This window comes from Mastigoproctus giganteus, chromosome 11 (assembly GCF_048544385.1).
Source record: "Mastigoproctus giganteus isolate SK-2022 chromosome 11, ASM4854438v1, whole genome shotgun sequence".
NCBI lineage: Eukaryota > Metazoa > Arthropoda > Arachnida > Uropygi > Thelyphonidae > Mastigoproctus > Mastigoproctus giganteus.
This window is the reverse complement of record NC_143585.1, coordinates 175,902,954-175,923,309: the sequence shown is the minus strand read 5'-3', so window position 1 is coordinate 175,923,309 and position 20,356 is coordinate 175,902,954. Positions and strand designations below refer to the sequence as shown.

The 20,356-nt window shown below is 37.6% G+C and overlaps 1 protein-coding gene across 1 annotated transcript in view; it reads left to right on the top strand.

The window, feature by feature from the left end:
• LOC150078585 (voltage-dependent calcium channel subunit alpha-2/delta-3-like) overlaps positions 1-20,356 on the top strand; it is a 307,888-nt gene that overhangs the window by 190,520 nt on the left and 97,012 nt on the right. The window contains exons 6-7 of the mRNA XM_090384625.1: positions 3,429-3,507; positions 10,916-10,965. Of these exons, the coding sequence (XP_090240751.1) occupies positions 3,429-3,507; positions 10,916-10,965 (129 nt within the window). The remainder of the gene's footprint in view (positions 1-3,428; positions 3,508-10,915; positions 10,966-20,356) is intronic.

Here is a 20,356-nt window from a genome sequence, read left to right as displayed (position 1 = left end):
ACTCAGTGATTTCAATGGTCACCATCCATTGTGGAGATCTTCCACCATGGATAGGAGAGGCCAGTTAATTGAAACATTCCGAGATAATCATAATCTGACTGTATTAAACACTGTCTCTCCAACTCATGTTCAACTAACTACAGGTACAGCATCTGCCATAGACTTATCCATCTGTTCAGCATCTCTTTTTCCAAGCATGGAATGGTTGGTGCTGAATGATCCATTCCACAATGACCATTTTCATATAAGTTCAATTCAAACACAGGTTGTATCATGCCATAAAGCTGATATAATAATCTGAGCGGATATAATATTAATCAATTTAGATTCTTAATATACTGCTTTGCGTTTTGAAAAAAAAATCACTGATGTTTTCTCAGAAAATTTAGTTTCTGAAACATTTTCTAATATTGGTATCAAAAATGTCTTCCATTTGTTTCCATCACGTCAGGTTTCTCAAAAATCACGACAGAAATTTTGATTTTTGACAAATTTTTATTAATTTTGGCAGAATTATAACAAAATGCTACTTTTACCAGACTTTCATATTTAAGTACATGTTTAAAACATTAAACAGGGCCATGTGGTAAAAACCCACTAAACACTCCTCTCTAATTTAAAAATTATCTACAATGGGCCAAACTTTTCTTTAATTTTCTTGGAGACCTGTACTGCCAAATACTGTACAGTCCCTTTTCAATATCAGCAATAGTCAGTCATCATGTTGACTTTCTACCTTCCCTGGTACCTCATCTCCATGTCTTTAATGTTCTGGTGAAACCTCCCACCCTGTTCTTCACTAACACTTACTAGATTTTCTGGGAAGTAGTTAGTCGATATGGGGGTGTAAAAAATGTACCTTGACGCTTACCTTACAGCCCGGATTCTTGAAGTTTGCCAACATATTTTAAATTGTATTCTTGTAGTCTGGATCCTTGTTGTTCCCTAAGAAATTCTCAAAAACAGACCTAAAAGCTATTCCTAGCCTGTTTTTTTTTTCCTTTTATTCATAGTTCTCTCAAAATGTCTGCCTCTCATCAGTTAGCAAATTTGAGGTCCAACAAAAATACCTTGTTTTAGCTTCTCTTAGTTGATCAATGCAAATTTACTGCAGTAGTAGTTGAAGCCGGCAGGGATCTTTCTACTGTCAAGTTTTCACATTCTGTTTCATCAAACCCAATTTGATTTGCCAAGGTTGAAGGAGAACAGTTTTTGGTTTATGAACTATGTTCTTTGATCCAAGCAACAAACTGCCCCTTTTTAGCTAGACCTTGACATCCCAGTGCTTACTCCTTGCCCAACAGTCCCACTCTTACAAAGAGCAAGTCATTTTTGTGTAACCAGATTGTTATTCATGTGACATGCCTATCACTTTAAAATCAGCACAGACCAACCAACCAAGTTCTTTATACTTAATATTTGTCAACAACTTCTTCAAGATTTCACATGTTTCTTTTAAATGCACATGGTGAGCTACTGCAACAGACCCATATTTATTTCGATTTATTTATTTCCAAATAAATATCACACCTTTGAGACTCCTCTATGTTGAGTCAATAAAAAAGTCTACATTGTGCAAGATTAGTTTGTAGCTAATTTCCTAAATAGTTCATTTATATTACTGCAAAAAAAACCCATAGAATTGTCCTCAGAAAAGTAGGGGACTAGTTCTCAATCTCTCTGTGCCTGTATCACGAGGAAAATGTCTCATTAGGAGAGTTTTTGACTTAAGTCTAGAATCAAGAAATTCTGCAGATTCCTTTGGTAAATTTAAATCTCTTACCAGATCATTAAGTATCATTGAGTTCACGCTGTGAAAACAGTTGAGGGCTTGGCTCAATGTCTCCATGCATATAGACTTTGGTTTCATCTTCAGAATCTTCACTTTCAGCACTCTCTGCTGCTACGTTCTCCGGTATAAGTGGAGGGCATGGAATTGACAGATTATCTCCATGTGGAAATGATCTAATGGCATATGGAATATTAGGATACATAATTCTCTTTTTACTCTTTGCATTCTATCCCTTTACATTAACTAAGCAAAAGTAACAGTCATCACAGTGGTTTATAAGCTCCCACCAAATTATGGGAATTGAAATGGCATAGCCCTCTTTTTAACATTTTCCACAATTGCAGTGCTTCAACACAGGTTCAGGAAACTTTGTGGAGTCCATTGTTTATCTTGGTCACTCCAAAATAAGCACTGTACATATTTTTTTACAAATTACATAATATCTTGTCTTTGCTTGAGGATTACATTACTTCCACAAATATAACAAAATAAGTTTGGATTGTTCTAACACTTGCATGAGGCATTTTACTCACTTTTCAGCACAAGTTTGACATAATAGTCTGAAAAATAAACTGAGCTAATAAACACCGCTGCGTGGAGCTCTCATGGTCGAGAAACAAATAACTGAAGGCAGTGTAACCAATATGAGAAGATTTAGTTTAAAAATTCCCAGCATTTACTTCTAACTTAATACATTCAATAATATAACTCATGACATAAACTTAAGTGATTTGTGAAAAATCAGTATGTGATAGAAAAAGATGAATAACATTTCTGAAATCAGCATAAAAACCGAGTTAAAAACAGCTATTAGTTTACAAACATCAAAAACTATGCAGAGTGGTGTAATCATTAAAAAAAAACATATTTAGCTTTTGATTATTTCTTTAACATAACATTTTTTATTATTCTTGTTGTTTGTTATTTTTTGGTATAATTTCATCTCTTGTTCAGTATTATTTGAAAGAATCTTGTGTATAAAAAGTTTTTTTTTGATAAGGCATCAATCCTTCCTATAAGAAAGACAGTCACTACATTTATGCTCATACATGAAAATGTATGAGCATAAATGTAATGACTGTGAATTTGTGATATTTTACGACTCTCGCAGTAGTTTTATTTGCTGTTACCATCTCACCAGTGATAGGCATATGCCTATCAAAGGTATATGCAGTTTCATTATTTAAATATATTTAAAGTTATATTAACTTTGTTAAAAAAGTTACACTGTTGCTTTTGCATTTTATCAGTTTTCATGAATATTAAAATTAAATGAGGAATCGTGTATTCTCTATATGGTTTCTGTGTAATCCAAGTTGAATTTGTATGGATCATTGAGTATTTCTGCAAAGGTATTGAGAATTAGCTAACTTTTAAAGCAAGCCAATGATAATAATAACATTTTATAATAATTCTGATTTAGTATAATTTTTTATAGGAGTTTTTCTCATTGAAAAGAATACCTTTTCAGTGAGGCACAAATAGAATTAACACTTTGAATAACTAGTAACTGAGAATGGATCCCATATTTTGATCACAGTTAAGTGTATGTCATACTTAATTGAAGTTAAAAATGCCTTCATCATATATAGTTTCATTCTGAATTCCTAATTTATTTATTTTTCTGTTTCTATAGGTACGTGTATTTACCTATCTCATTGGGAGAGAAGTAACAGAAACTCTAGAGGTGCATTGGATGGCATGTGCTAATAAAGGTGATAAATTCTGCTCATGTTATCATAATAATGTGAGGTGTTTGATAAAAAAAAAAAATAATAATAAATTAAAGCTTTATTTTTATAAAAAAAAATTAGTGTATGTACACTTTTATAATCAGCACCCTCCTCCCCTCCCCAGTTTCCAATGATTTGCAAGTATCTCAACATTCTTGCCAATTCTGGATGCATTGTTGGAAGTGTGAATATGCTCAGTTCAAATTTCTTCAAAGACTGGAGGAAAATAGGGTTTTCCCTGTGAGGTATTCTATTTTTCATTTGGTACAATGTGCAAAGTGATCTACACACTTCGCAGATCAGCCTGCACGTTGAACATGATAGCACAATTGCCATTAAAATAATAATTAGAATTTGAATTTATGAGCTGGTTAAGTTCCACTATTTATATTATGTTGGTTGTGGTTGGAATGTCATCAAACTGCATTTCCTTTCCTTTCTTTCCACTTCATTCATTTTGAGTTTTGGGATGAGAAAAAAGTCATATGGAGAAAGGTCAGATGAATATGAAGGATGGGATATTACAAAAATCCTTTTTTTGAGACAAAATTCTTGAAAAGAGAGTGCAGCAATGTTTTCACATTGAAAAACCATTTGCCATTTTCAAATGGTAGATCTATTTTCTCCTAATCTTTTCCCCTCTGACAAATTCATCTAGACAAGACTGCAGTTATAGTTCAGACACAGCATGCGTTTGTTAAGGGGAAGTCTTGTCTGATCAATTTGATTGGATACTACAATGTGATCGCAAATGCAAAAAATTTTGATATCCTATAGAGGAACTCCCCGACTTACGTAAGGGTTGCATTCTGCAGAACGCTACACAAGTCGGAATTTCTCCCATGCTTGTGCAGTGCTCGCAGCTGTGCTCGCTGAATTGATTGAATCAAAAAAGATGCGGAAATGGGGTAAATCCCTAGTGCTGTTAGAGCCGAAAATACTCTGAATCAAATGTTCGACAGACATGTAAATAGAATTATTTATTGTATTTATTCAATTTTTTATCTCATGCAGAAAAAATTACAAAAGCGTGCAATTTAAAAAAAATTCAAAATTATAAAATTACAAAAAAAGAGAGGAGACAGGAATAATGTCAGTAAGTTTTACCTCTTGAGCATCGTTGCCAGAATCAATGTCTTCAGCCGATAAGTATGCAGCTGCAGAGGTTGAGGAGCTGTGGAGATTTAGAAAGGGTTGGTCACTCAATCTTACAAAAGAACATTAATGTGTGACTGAATGGTGGCTTGTTTCTTTTCATTGTAGATTTCTTTGTAACAAGCAAGCACATCATTCACCCCTCTGTTAACTTTTAAGAATCGTTTGTTGTAAGGATCCATCTTCTCAAACTTCTCCATTGCCAGTGCAATTTCATGAATTGCCATTGCCTGGTGATGAAGCATCTCGGCTCCTCATTTGATTCATCTTGAGCTTCATCAGCATTTTCTTCTTTCACCATCACTGCCTGTAAGTCAATAAGTGCTTCGTTAGATAATTCCTTCTCTTCTTCTTCTATTAACTCCTCCACATCTTTGGCATCAACCTCCAACTGAAGTAGCTCTGCAACCTTTACAATCTTTCTGTAACCTCTTCATATGATTAGTCTTTTTCAAATTCTTCGAAGCGTTTTACATGCCGTGGGCATATTTTCTTCCATGCACCATTTAAACAACTTTTAGTAATTTCCGCCCTTAATAGATAGCATGGTAAATATTGTAAGATTTCCAAAAGTAAAATTTTTCTCATCATCTACTGCAGACAATGCCTGAACAAATGTTGGGCAAATAGTATGCTTTTAAATTCGAAATAATATCCTGATCCATAGGTTGGATCAGTGAAGTCGTGTTTGGTGGTAGAAATATGACTCTCATGTTCAAATTGAAATCACCTAGATGCATAGGATGTCCAGGAGCATTATCTAATAGAAGCAAAATCTTGAAAGAAACATCATTGTCTTTACAGCATTTTTCACCCTCAGGAATGAAGCAGCATTTAAACCAATCCTCAAAGAGATATTGTTATCTACTCTCTGGTTCGATTGGAAATGCATGGGTAAGGTGGCTTTATTGATGTACAAGGATTTCCAGAATGGTACACAAGCAGTGATTTTAATCTGTAATCTCCCACTGCATTAGCCCCAAACAAGAGCATGGCCTATATTTTGAAGCCTTGAAACCTGGCATTGTCTTTTCCCCTTTGGCAATGTACTTTTGATTCCACATTTTTTTCCAATACAGAGCAGTCTCATAAACGTTAAAAATTTGCTGCATTGAATAGCCACCTTCATCAATAATTTTTTCCAACACATCACAAAATTTCTCTGCAGCTGCAGAATCGGCACTGGCAACTTCACCGCATACTTTAACATTGTGGAAACTAGCATGATGCTTGAACCTATTAAACCACCCGTTGCTTGCCACGAACTTGGGTTGGGGTTCGCTGTACTTATCCTAAATATCTTTATAAATACTTGTTGCTTTTGGATGGATGGTTATTAGACTCAGGGATGCTCGCTTTCACAGAACAAGAAGACTTCACCAAAATTCAGTCCACTTGATTCACATGTGGGGCCTGATTATCAGTTCCATTAGTATTCCAGGTTTTACTTCCAGAAACCTATTGCCTAGGTGACCATGTAATGCATGGCACTGGAAATTTCACAGTTATCATGCGGTACCATGATCAGATAATCTTTTTTGCCTTTCCCAAAAGCTCTGTTTGCATTTTCCCTCTTGATCTGATTGCTCTGATTCCCTGAAAAAAAGGCAAACTCCCTTTGTTGTCAACATTTTTCTGTCATTTTTGATTGGTTGTATGGTAAAGAAATGAGATCATTTTCAATCCTTTTTCTCTAATTGTCTTTCCTCTTTACTCCAGGGGCTCACATCTGGTGAGTATGGGCACCCAGGGTCCTGAGCTGGATATCATCATTCTTCTCTTTCTTGGTGATTTCCTTCTACATCTGAATCAATCTCTCTCTCTCTCTCTCTCTCTCTCTCTCTCTCTCTCTCTCTCTCTCTCTCTCTCTCTCTCTCTTTTGGCTGGTGCAGCATAAGCTGCAGGCTTCCTTGCACCATATGGCTAATATTAATAATAATAATATCAGCTCTTACCTTTTGTAAGTAAAAATCTAGTAATTCACATTTCTTAGAATATTAGTTGCTGCTTGTTATATCTTTGCCAAGACATGCATAATACACAGTCCTTTTGTGATCATTTCTCACCTCATAACTATATGGTGGCTATTCTATTCCATGCTACTTTTAGCAAAAGCATCCTCCAATTTTAAATAGCACTTATTCCCATCACTCTGCTCCACATTTTCTTTTGTGCTATCAAAAATTACTTCACGTTATTTTATACAAATGTAATTTTTTTCATTAATCTTGATACTTTAATGATATTATATTCTAGTTCACTTGACTTAATTTTTGTATTAAATTAAGTGATTAAACTAGAATTACTAACCCGTGTTTTCAAATTTCACTTAATTTTTCGATATTACTGTTCATTTTGACTTTGCCTGGTAACACAGGCTGCCATCATCAAAGTAAAACTACAGCATGGGGTTCCCTGATTCTATCTTGAGTTAACAAGAAAGCAAGCTTATGCAGAATCACCCACAAAAAAACCCTCCCATTTCACCCCTCCATTCATTCCAAATGCTGTCCAGCTCAGCCTTAAAATTTATTTAGTCTATCAACTTCCACAAGAACAGATGGAAGTCTGTTCCACCAATCATCCACCCATTGGCTCAAGGCAAATTTCCACACATCTGTGACACCACGTCTCTGATATCCCAACAATATCCACCTTTGATGCTTTGAGCAATACCTCAAATTCATCAAATTTATTTACCAAACTCCTAGCATTGGTGTACACGCAAGTATACATGCACCTGTTCTTTTTCTTAGCTACCCTAACACAACCCATGTGTTTACTTGTACCACAATGACTCCCAGCAGTCTCTGAAATATCCTGCATCTTGTTTAACAGGCTTCTGCTCATTCCAGTAGAAGCAGTGCAAGAATCACTTTAACCTCTGCCAGTGGCTACTATTAGTCTTTGTATCTCCCCCCCCCAAGCTAGCAGTTTTCCGACCCACCTAACACTGCCTCGATAGCATCAGCAAATATTCTTGCACCCTTTCTATTTAAGTGTATCTCATCCCTGTAGAAGTAGTCCCTTCTGTTAACAAGTACAGACCAGGCTGAAAAAAATTATGGTATATCTAGCTTAATGTCCAAGTTTGCAGGTGATACAAAAGTTGGCAGGGTTGTTAAGGACACTACTGACGTTATGCTGCTGCAACAGGATCTGGAAAGGTTGAGCAGATGGGCTGAGAGGTGGCAAATGAAATTTAACATTGACAAATGTAAAGTACCACATATGGGAAACAGCAACCCCAGAGCAACATATCAACTCTGTGGTACTACACTGACAGTAGTAGAGAATGAAAAGGACCTGGGGGTAATTGTGCAGGCAGATATGAAGTTCTCTGAGCAGTGCAGATGGGCTGCAAGAGTAGCTCATGGTGTCTTATCAATGATATACAAGAATGTTTCTAGCAGTGATAAGGTGATTATTCCCTTGTATAAGTCAGGCCACACCTTGAGTACTGTATACAGGTCTGGAGGCCTCATTTCAAAACGGGAGCCTCCGTAGCCAGGTGGGCAGGAGCAGTAGTGTGTAGCACACGCTTCTTGATAGACCTGGGTTTGAGCCCGTGCCCACCAAATACGGAGGATGCGGAAAGGTCAGGGAATGACCACTGCATATCCCCGGAGCAATATGGCCTTAGTTGCTAATGCTCCTAAAAATCAAAAAAACAACAAACAAACATTTCAAGAAGGATGTAGAGCTGCTGGAACAAGTACAGAGAAGGGCAACAAGGTTAGTGAATGGAACAAATGGTTGCTCTTACAAAGAAAGGCTTAAGTTTTGCAAATTACATCTATTCTACAACTGTCTTTCTTCAATTTGAATCTATGCCCCTCAGGTTCTTAATCTGAGCAAGAGGAAGAATCCCATCAGCATTCAGCTTGCTCAACCACTTGAGGTGTATAAGGCCATTCAAAGCCTTATACACATCAATCACATCACCTCGCAGGTGCTTACTGTCCAGGCACTGCAATTTGCAGAACTTAAGCCTTTCTTGGTAAGAGTACCCCTTTGTTCCCCTCACCAATCTTGTTGCCCTTCTTTGTACTCATTCTAGTAACTCTACATCCTTCCTAAAATGAGGCCTCCAGACTCAAGGTGTGGCCTGACCACTGCCTTGTACAATGGGGTAATCACCTCCCTGTCCCTGCTAGTAAAGTTCCTATATATCATTGACAAGACTCCATGACCTGCCCTGGCAGCCCGTCTGCACCGTTCAGTGAACTTCATATTTGACTGCACAATTACACCCAGGTCTTTTTCACTTTCCACTTCTCTGAGTGTAGTACCACCCAGTTGGTACGTTTCTCTTGGGTTATTGCTAACCATATGCAGTACTTTGCATTTGCCAATTTTAAACTTCAGTTGCCACTTCTCAGCCCATTTTCACAACTTATCTCAATCCCGTTGGAGTAGTATATTGTCTTTGCTGACAATATATATTGTCTTTAACATTGTCTTAACATTAACAACCCTGTCAACCTTTGTATCATCTGCAAACTTGGACATTAATCCTGATATATATACCTTCATCAATATCATTGATTAAGATATACACAAAACAACTAGGCATTGATGAATCCCCAAAACAACAATGGGCCCAGCACCGAACCCTGGGGAACTCCACTAATGAAATTGTCCACGAAGAGCAGATCCATTGATTACCACTCTCTGTCATCTCCCACTCAACCATCCCTTTATCCTTTGCACAAACTTACCCTTAATGCCATACTTCTCCAATTTGTACAGCAGTCTTCCATGTGCAACAGTATCAAAAGCTTTCCTGAAATCCAAGTGTATGATATCAAAATTATTTTTGACATTCAGTTCCTTTGTGACCACATCATAATATCCAATCAAATTGGTCAGACAAGACCTCCATTTAAAAAAACCATGCTGTGTCTTATCTATCACTGCAGTCTTAACTAGATGATCCTTCAATGATTCTTTAACCAGTGACTCCATTATTTTCCCCAGAACACAAGTTAAACTAACAGGTCTATAATTACTTGTGACTTGATTACAGACAAGCTTATATCTGCCTTAGGTTTCTGTGTCACCTGATAATTTATATGCATCCCATACATTTTTCTTCTCTGCCATGAGCCTCATAAAGGGGGTTCATCTTTTGAACCCCTTTTATGATTTGATGATACATTTGCATGCCTCCAGCCCATGGGGACCTCCCCTGAGTCCAAGGAAGCTCTCAAAATTATGACTAAGGGTTTGCTTACTTCCTTTGCTGCCTACTTTAATATAACTGGATAGATCCCGTCCACCCCCAGGTGCCTTTCTTATGTTTAACTTCAACAATTTCTCCTCCACTTTGCTCTCAATTATTACAAAATCACTTAGCTCCCTGTTAGAGTTTGATAAACGTCTGGCATTCCCCTGATAGAATAACTCCATCTGTGAATATAGATGCAAAATATCATTGTTTATCATCTACCTTACCATGGTCATCAATAGTCAACCCATCTATGTTAAGTGGTCCAATCTGATTCATTCGTTTCCTTCTAGAGTTTTCATAAGTAAAGAATTCTGCTGTTTTTCTTTGCATCATCCTTTGCCAAAGATTTCTCGTAATTTGTCTTTGCCTGCCTAACCTCCTTTGTGACTTGATTACAGACAAGCTTATATCTGCCTTAGGCTTCTCTGTCACCTGATAATTTATATGCATCCCATACATTTTTCTTCTCTGCCACGAGCCTCATTAATTAATCTGGCATCCATTTAGGCCTGAACCTTGAACAGTATTTCTTAGTTGGAATGAAAAGCCTAGTAGCCTCCAAGATTAAGTCCCTGAAGGCTTCCCATTTAGAATTCAACAATTTACGAAAGCAAAAGCCCTTCCCTTTAACCTTGTTGTTATTTACATCTTTAAGTAATTCCGATATCAGTACATTGTGATCACTGTCACCCAGTGATTCCTTTATCTGCAAATTCTTAATGCATGAATAATTCACCTTTTGCCTTAAAATAGTTCATTTATTTATTTCATTATTTTAAGATTGATTCTTTCAAGCATGACATTTATCTTAACAGTTATTATTATACATTTAATTAGCTAATAACTACTAATACAAAATTAAACTTTTGATACCAGAATAGCACTTTGTTCTTAATCAACTTTATTTATTTTAAATGCATAAAGTTCATTTAAAATAAATAAAGTTGATTAAAAGAAAAAAAAAGTTTTGTAATGCTTTTCTTTTTTTCTTTTTAATTTCAGGATATTTCACTCATGTGGCTACTTTGGCTGAAGTGAATGAACAAGTGCTGGTAAGGTTTTGTATACACTAGACACTAAGTATCAAGTGATAAAGCCTATGAAATTATTACCTGTTTGTATTCAATTTAATAAGGATAATCTGTATATTCCAACTGCACACTTGTTTGACTAACCCATTAGGCTGTTATATCAATTTTTTTTGCAAACATTGTCCCGGCTACCTGGTATTCCTCCAAAAAAAGTGGAATCATTTATCATAGTTATATTAGTATCTAAATAATCATCTTCATAATTCTCTTCAAGTTGTAAAAACTATTAACTACTTTCTTTTGTTCTCCATATGTACCAACTGTGTGGTACTACACTCAGGGAAGTGGAAGACCTAGGGGTAATTGTGCAGTCAAATATGCAGTTCTCCGAGCAGTGCAGATGGGCTGCCAGAGCAGGTCGTGGAGTCTTGTCAATGATATATAGGAATATTGCTAGCAGGGACAGGGAGGTGATTATCCCATTATACAAAGCAATGTTCAGGCCACATAGAGTACTGTGTACAGGTCTGAAGGTCTTATTTTAGGAAGGACGTAGAGTTGCTAGAATGAGTACAAAGAAGGGCAACAAGATTGGTGAGGGGGGGAAAAAGGGTGCTCTTACCAAGAAAGGATTACATTCTGCAAATTGCAGCACCACAGAGGGTAGGCACCCATGAGGTGATCTGATTGAGGTATATAAGACCTTGAATGGGTTGAGCAAGCTGAATGCTGATGGGATTCTTCCTCTTGCTCAGATTAAGAACCTGAGGGGGGCACAGATTCAAACTGAGGAAAGACCGTTGTAGAATAGATGTGCAGAAATTTGCCTTTAGCCAGCAGGTAGTTGATTGTTGGAACAGACTTCCATCTTTTGTTGTGGAAGTTGATAGCCTAGATAAATTTAAGGCTGAGCTGGACAGGCATTTGGAATGAATGGAGGGGTGAAATGGAAGGGTTTTTTTTTTGGCTGATGCTGCATAAGCTTGCTTTCTTTCATTGTATACCTCTGCTGATGCGTGCCTCCGTAGCCAGGTGGGAAGGAGCAGCAGTGTGTAGCACATGCTTCTTGAGGTCAGGGAATGACCACCACATATCCTGGAGCAATATGGCCTTAGTTGCTAATGCTCCTAAAAACCAAACAACAAACAAACAAACAACTCTGCTGATGCTAATATACTTGAATTTTTTTCCCCAGTTAATTACATTGTATTGCTAATGTTCACATTGCTATCATATTCACAATGATAACAGTTATTTTTGATAAAATATGTTTATAATGCAAACTGATATAGCCTCATGGCCAGGAGTGAGAATGCAGTAGCACACACTCTTTTATGGACTATGGTTCAAACCCACATGATTGCTAAATATGATTTACAATTGTGTAAATTTATTGTAAACTCCTCTGACCTGGTGGTTATGCTAGAGTATAAACAAGAACATTTTTAATAATCTTGATTTTGTGAACTAAATTTTGATGCTTGTAGTGGAATTACTAGTAGAGATAGGTGCATTATAGCCATTGTAGCTTATGCACCTTTAAACTCTCATAACAACTAGTAGAGATTTTTGTGATAAATTTTTTTTTTTATATCTGATCAAATACTGTAATGTTTTTCAAAAATCTAACTTGTCTGCTAGTAATCTGTAGGTTTCCTGAATTTATTGTTTGTGTTGAGGGGGAGGGTATATATCCCTTCCTAAAATACACATAGATATTTATCAGTGTTTTTCACCTTTTTTTATATATATTTTTTTGATTTCCTCTTAAAAAATTATATTGACAGTATTGATCCCAAGATATCATATTCTTAACTGTAATGCTTAATTTAATTATTTATTTTATTTTTTATAAGAGATGGACTGTACCTGATAACATAAAGTAAAAATACTTTGAAATTAATTTATCATGGAAATCAGTAGAGTTTTGTAATTTTTTTTTTCTGATGAAATGTAATTTAAGAAAATACACTATAAATTTTATTAGTTGGCTTAGTAACTTTCTAGTTATATTAGTATCTAAATAATCTTCATAATTCTCTTCAAATTGTAAAAACTATTAACCACTTTCTTTTGTTCTCCATATTAATCCCCCCAAATCAGCTTACTTGACTATTATGAAAACAAAAACAAACAAACAAAAAAAGTCTGTTTCAACTTGCTGCATAACAAAATGTGGCATCCTCAGTCAGCATCTTATCCATGTTTGTGATAAGAGTATCCTGATGAAATTTCTCTCTCTCTTCTATGCTATGTGGTTCCAAAACTTAAGCTTCTGCTTTTTTGTAACCTTTAAAAAAAAACACTCTCTGTGAAATACTATTTTCTTATATGGACAAATCTCAAATGTGGTTTTCAGGGCACATGATCAAGGTCTCTCGTAATTAAGAACCTTTAACATGTGCCATTACCCAAAATAATACAGGTCAAGTCTCTATTTGCTTTGTGCAAACTGTACTATCATTGCTGGGTTGCTCCTTCCATCTAGGTGGTATTCTCTACTTCTCTTGTTCTCCTTGCAAGCAGATTACACTTCTTCAATATAGATTTTTTTCCCTCCCTATCCTTCATTTTGCCCTTTAATGCTCATAATATCACCAAATTTCTTGCAGATGCCAGAGGTTAGAGATCAAATTATAATTTTGCAACCTTCTTAGCAGTCCATGCCCCCTCCAATTATGCTTAACGATGAGTATTTTGTTACTTGTCTTGTAGAGATATTCTTTAATTATTTTGCTCATATTGTTCTCATTTGTATGTATATTTTATTTGTTTTTTTATTGTATGATATGTGATCTCAGTCAACAGACATAATGGTGAATGCAGAGATAAACAATATGATAAATAAACACACAATACTATACTGCATTGTATTATAATTTAGCTTAATTTAATACATTTCATTTAACTATACATATGTTTTGGAAGTCTTGCCTCCTGTTTCAATGTTTTAAAGTGAACAAAAAAATATATAAAGTTAACAATAAAAATTAATAAATTTGTGGTGTAAAGGTGCTACATCTTCTGTGGAAGATGAGGAGGAAACCCACAGATGAAGAGAGTCAAAATGTATTGCAGAACAGTGTCAAGAAAGATATTAATTTGGAGAATGCAATAGCTAGATGAAATGGCGGATAGCTAAATGAAGAGAATACTGGATATCCCATGTGTCCGAGTAGCCCTGGCATCCCACTCCCGAGCACATTTATTGCTTGCCAGGCAGTGGGCATCCCTTTGGGCTCCATGGGGGGGGGGAGCCCCAAGTACTGAACCTAATCAAAAATACTATGAATCCTGATAAAATAATTTCTTCAGGGGACCCCCAACCTGGTCCCTATTTGCAAGTAACAATGAAGAAACAGAGGGTGCTATTGCTGCAAGGAGACGGCAAACTCAAATACCATCAGTGTCTTTCCCAAGGTTTTTAATTATCCATTTTACCAGTGAAAAACCTATTGGAAAAATATCACCCTTTTTTATGCAGAAAGTGTTAGAGGGGGTTAGCAGATTCCCCTAAATCAGTTAATAGGCTCCGTTCTGGAGACCTCTTAATTGTCTTAGCAGTCTTAGCAGCTACTCTGAGCAATGTCAATCAGAATACCGATAATAGTGACACATAGAACACCCAGTTCATTGAGAAGTATCATTTCAAAGTGGGACCTTTTCAATGTTACCAAGGAGGAAATCTGCTTTGAACTAAAATCAAAGGGACTGATTGCCGTTAAGAGAATTAATGTGTGTAGGAATGGGAAACTTGTTCCTACTAGAAACATAATCCTGACTTTTAACTCACCGATGTCTCCTAATGAGATTGAAGCTGGCTACATCAACTGTCCAGTGCATCCATATATTCCAAATCCTTTACAGTGCTTTAGGTGCCAGAAATATGGACATTCTAAAATGGCCTGCCATGAAGTTCTTGCATGTGCTCAATGTGGTGCAAATAACTATGAAACAACATCATGTTCAGCCACAAAACTTACCTGCATTAACTGCCAGGGAGAACATCCACCTACTCACGAGCTTGCCAGAAATGGAAAGAAGAAAAAGAAATTCAATGGCTGAAGGTAGAGCTGAATATATCTTATCTGGAGGCAAGAAAAACGGTGACACCTATAAACATCAATAAATCCACCTGTGCCCAGAAGGTAGCAGGGAGATGTTCCATTGGAACTCAGACAGAAATGATGATTCTTCCAAAAAGAGTCATTTACTCCCATTGCACGTTACCTCTTAAGTTAACAAAAACCTGAACAGAAAGATCAATCAGCTGCCACTCCCATATCAGTACCTCTCAATGCTCAACAAGTTAAAAAAAAAAAAAAAAAAAAAAGCAATAGCCAGAGAAAATACCAAGAAAGTTGAAGTACCCCACTAGTGCCCAAGAAAATAACGAGATTGAGGAGAAGGAGGTACAGGATGATTCAGTCTTGGAACTCTTTGCTGAGGAGAAAATAGACACAGGACAGCATCTATACTTCTCCAGTAAAGATAAATACAAGACTGACAAAAGTAAGCCCTCAGCACCGATGGGCCCACCAAGCCAAAATAATGGCTAAATTCCGACAATGGAACTGTCATGGATTCCAGCGAAACAATAATGATGTTTAGGAGCTCCTGCAAAACCACGACCCAATTTGCTTTTGCTTACAGGAGACATATTTGAAGGCAAATGAAAACCATTCCCTTTGTAATACTACTATTGTTCGAAAGCACCGAACTGGAGATGGAACTACTGATGGGGGTGTTGCTATTATTCTGGGCAACCATACCCCATTTCAACCTATTTTGCTTTCCACCAACATAGAAGCAGTAGCAGTTTGCCTTATGGTAGGGTTCTCATTAACAGTCTGTTTGATTTATTTGCCACCTGGGGTTGTTGTTATTTTGGTTTTTAGGAGCATTAGCAGCTAAGGCCATATTGCTCCGAGAAATGCGGTGGTCATTCCTTGACCTTTCTGCATCCTCCGTATTTGGTGGTGACGGGCTCGAACCCCGGTCTAATCAAGAAGCGTGTGCTACGCACTGCTGCTCCTTCCCACCTGGCTACGGAGGCGCCCCACACCTGGGGTTGACATATCCCATAAAGACCTTGATCTCATTGTGCAGTTGCCGATGCTCCTGTCTTACTCCTGGGCAGGTTCAATGAACATAACACCCAATGTATAGTGCTGATGTTAATGGAAGGTGATATGCCATAGAGTATATGCTGATTGATAATGAACTTTCCCTTCTAAGTGTGAAAAATAATCTTTTTCCACATACCTACCAATACGTTCTAGGATATTGATCTCACTATATGTTCCTTCCTTCACTCACGTGGGAGGTAGAGGGAAACCTCTACATAAGTGATCACTTTCCCATGATAGCCAGCCTAATTAACAGGAGGCCATGTCTACATTTTAGGTTACCATGGGTGGAAGGTTGATCAGGTTGACTAGAATGCCTTTCTACATCTAGTAGACTTTGACATTAGTACAGTCAGCCAGGAGCCTATCAATGATGTGGTGGCATGCATCACAGAAAGCATTGCCCATGCAGTTGCAACTACAATTCCGCAAACATCTACCCAGTTCCCACTGTTATCAAAACATTGAATGCCAAAGCTTGGAGGATATTTCGATGATATTCCACCACAGCCAATCTCTTAGCCTTCAAATGTGCATGCTATATTCGTCATCAGAGCCAAAAGGCATTGTGGATTCATTTTACATCCGCTATTACTGAGTCAACTAGTGCTAAAGCTATCTGGGACAAAATTCGGAAAATGAAGGTGAAATGTACATCACACCCTTCATCAGTCCTGGAACATAATGGATGTGTTATTGCAGATCAAACTGCAATAGCTGATGCTCTTGGGGTGGGGGGGAACCTTTGCTACCCTCACTTAAACATCCTCTTGGTCCTCAAAGACAAACATGAAAAGCAGCCTATTAACTTTAAATTTGAGGATTCTCATCCTTATAATGAACTTTCCCTTCACCATAGAAGAGTTAAAACAGCTGTAATTCTTACGAAGACAAGTGGACCAAATCACATCCATTATGAAATGATCAAACACCTCTCATGGACCTTTTGCTCTTTCTGTACAATAGGATCTTTCTAGAAGAGCAATTTCCGGATTCCTGGCATAAGGCAATCGATCATGCTTTTTAAGCCAGGAAAAGATCCAAAAATCCCACCAAACTACAATCCTATCACTCTGACTAGCATCTGTGCAAAATCCTGGAGAGAATGATAAACACCCTTCTTATATGGTATTTGGAAGTAAATGGGCTCCTCTCCAGAGTACAGTGTGGTTTCCGAAGGAATAGGTGCACTTTGGACCATTTAATCACGCTCGAAATGAGAACACCTGGTGTCTGGGTTCTTTGATATGGAAAAAGCGTATGACACAACTTGGAGATTTGGCATTTTAAAAGACCTTTACAGCATTGGCCTTAGAGGTCGTCTCCCAGTTTTTATCAAAAACTTTTTAACCCATCGTTCCTTCCAAGTTTGTGTAGGATCTACCCTCTCTCACCCTTTCAGCCAAGAGGAGGGAGTACCTCAAGGATTCACATTAAGCGTTATGCTTTTTCCCATCAAAGTTAATTCCATCACGGAACAACTTTTAAGGGCACAAAAGGTGATATAATTGTACACGTTGGCACTAATGATATTAAGAGTAGGAGACTGGCGGAATTACTTAACAAGTAATTTACTCAAGATTTACTCAAAGAGGTAACTACCATTAGGGGTAAAGGGAAGGGTTATTGCTTCCGTAAAGGCGACTATGATGGACTGAGACAGTATTTAAATTCTATACAGTGGGACCAACTGATGATGTTACCAACAGCAAATTCAAAATGGGAAGCATTCAAAGAACTTATCTTGGAAGCTACTAGGCTTTACATACCAACTAAGAAATATTGTTCAAGGTTTAGGCCAAAATGGATGTCAGATGAACTAATGAGGCATATGGCAGAGAAGAAAAATGCATGGGATACTTACAAATTAACACATGACACAGAAGCCTATGATAGATACAAGTTGATATGCAACCAAGTTACAAAGGAGGTTAGGCAGGCGAAGGCAGATTACGAGAAATCCTTGGCAAGGGATGCAAAGAAAAACAGCAAAGAGTTCTTTACTTATGTAAACTCTAGAAGGAAGGGGATGAATCAGATTGGTCCACTTGATATTGATGGGTCAACTGTTGATGATCCTGCTCAGGTAGCTAACAAACTAAATGAATATTTTGCATCGACATTCACACATGAGGAGTTATTCAGCAAGGGGAATGCGAGAGGTGTATTCAAGTCTAGCAGTAAGCTACAGAATCTTGAAATAACTGGGAGTAAAGTGGAGGAGAAATTGTTGAAGATAAACACAAGAAAGGCACCCGGGGTGGATGGGATCTATCCAGTTATATTAAAGGAGGCAGCAAAGGAAGTAAGCAAACCCTTAGCCATAATTATGAGAGCTTCCTTGGACTCAGGGGAGCTACCCACAGACTGGAGATGTGCAAATGTGACCCCAATTCACAAAGGAGGAACAAAGGCTGACACAAGTAATTATAGACCTGTGAGTTTAACTTCTGTTCCAGGAAAATTAATGGAAGCACTGGTTAAAGAAGCACTGCAGGATCATCTTGACAAGAATTCAGTTATAGCTCAGACACAGCATGGTTTTGTTAAGGGAAGGTCTTGCCTGACCAATTTGATTGGATACTATGATGTAGTCACAAAAGAATTGGATGCAGGGAATAACTTTGATATTATATATTTGGATCTTAGAAAGGCTTTTGATACTGTTGCACATGGAAGACTGCTGCACAAATTGGAGCAGTGTGGCATTGGTGACAAATTGTTTCTATGGATAAAGGGATGGTTGAGTGGCAGAAGACAGAGAGTGGTAATTAATGGACACTGCTTATCATGAACTAATGTTATTAGTGGAGTCCCTCAGGGTTCAGTGTTGGGTCCATTGTTGTTTTCTGTAGTTATAAATAATATTGATGATGGTATATCAAGCTTAATGTCCAAGTTTGCAGACGATACAAAGGTTGGCAGGGTTGTTAAGGACGCTACTGATGCTGTGCTGCTGCAACAGGATCTGGAAAAGTTGAGCAAATTGGCTGAGAGGTGGAAAATGAAGTTTAATATTGACAAATGTAAAGTACTACATATGGGAAACAGCAACCCCAGAGGAATGTATCAACTCTGTGGTACTACACTGACAGTGGTAGAGATTGAAAAGGACCTGGGGGTAATTGTGCAGGCAGATATGAAGTTCTCTGAGTAATGCAGATGGGCTGCAAGAGTAGCTCATGGTATCTTATCAATGATATACAGGAATTTTTCTAGCAGGGATAGGGAGGTGATTATTCCCTTGTATAAGGCAATGGTCAGGCCGCACCTTGAGTACTGTATACAGGTTTGGAGGCCTCATTTCAAGAAGGATGTAGAGCTGCTGGAACGAGTACAGAGAAGGGCAACAAGGTTAGTGAATGGAACAAAGGGTTGCTCTTACGAAGAAAGGCTTAAGGTTTGCAAATTACAGTGTCTGGAGACTAGGCACCTGCGAGGTGATCTGATAGAGGTGTACAAAGTCTTGAATGGTTTGAGCATGCTCAGTGCTGATGGGATACTGCCTCTTGGTCAGAATAATCACCTGAGAGGGCATAAATTCAAATTGAGGAAAGACAGATGTAGAATAGATGTGCGGAAATTTGCCTTTAGCCAGTGGGTAGTTGGTTGGTGGAACATACTTCCATCCCTTGTTGTGGAGGTTGATAGCCTAAATAGATTTAAGGCTCAGCTGGACAGGTATTTCGAACAAACGGGGAGTGGTGAAGTGAAAGGGTTTTTTTTTTTTTTTTTTTGGCTGATGCTGCATAAGCTTGCTTTCTTGCATCATATGCCTCTGCTAATGCTAACTTTCTTCAACTCTAAATTGTGCCCTCTATGTTGATGATTTTAGCATATTCTCTCAGTCTTGCATCATGAGGGTAATCGAGACACAACTGCAACATGCCATTGACCATCTGAGCCATGGACAATGAATAATGGGTTCAGGTTCTCTCTGCAAAAGACCATTTGAGTACACTTTTGCCCTCAAGCATAATCTTCACCCTGAATCTGAACTGAGACTAGGGTAAAATGCTATTCCAGTCATAATACCAAAAATCCCAAAATTCCAGTTGAGTCTCAAAAGTCTAGTCTCAAGACACTCGTATTTGACAGAAAGTTGACCTTTCTACAGCACATTCGTCAACTACGTACAAAATGCATGAGAGTTTTGAACATCCTACATGCTATCTCGTGTATTTCTTGGGGTGCTCATTGATGCACTCATGCAATTTAAGTTAGACTACGGGTCCCAGGTATATGCATCTGCTAGACTCAGTGTACTCCGATGGTTGGATCCT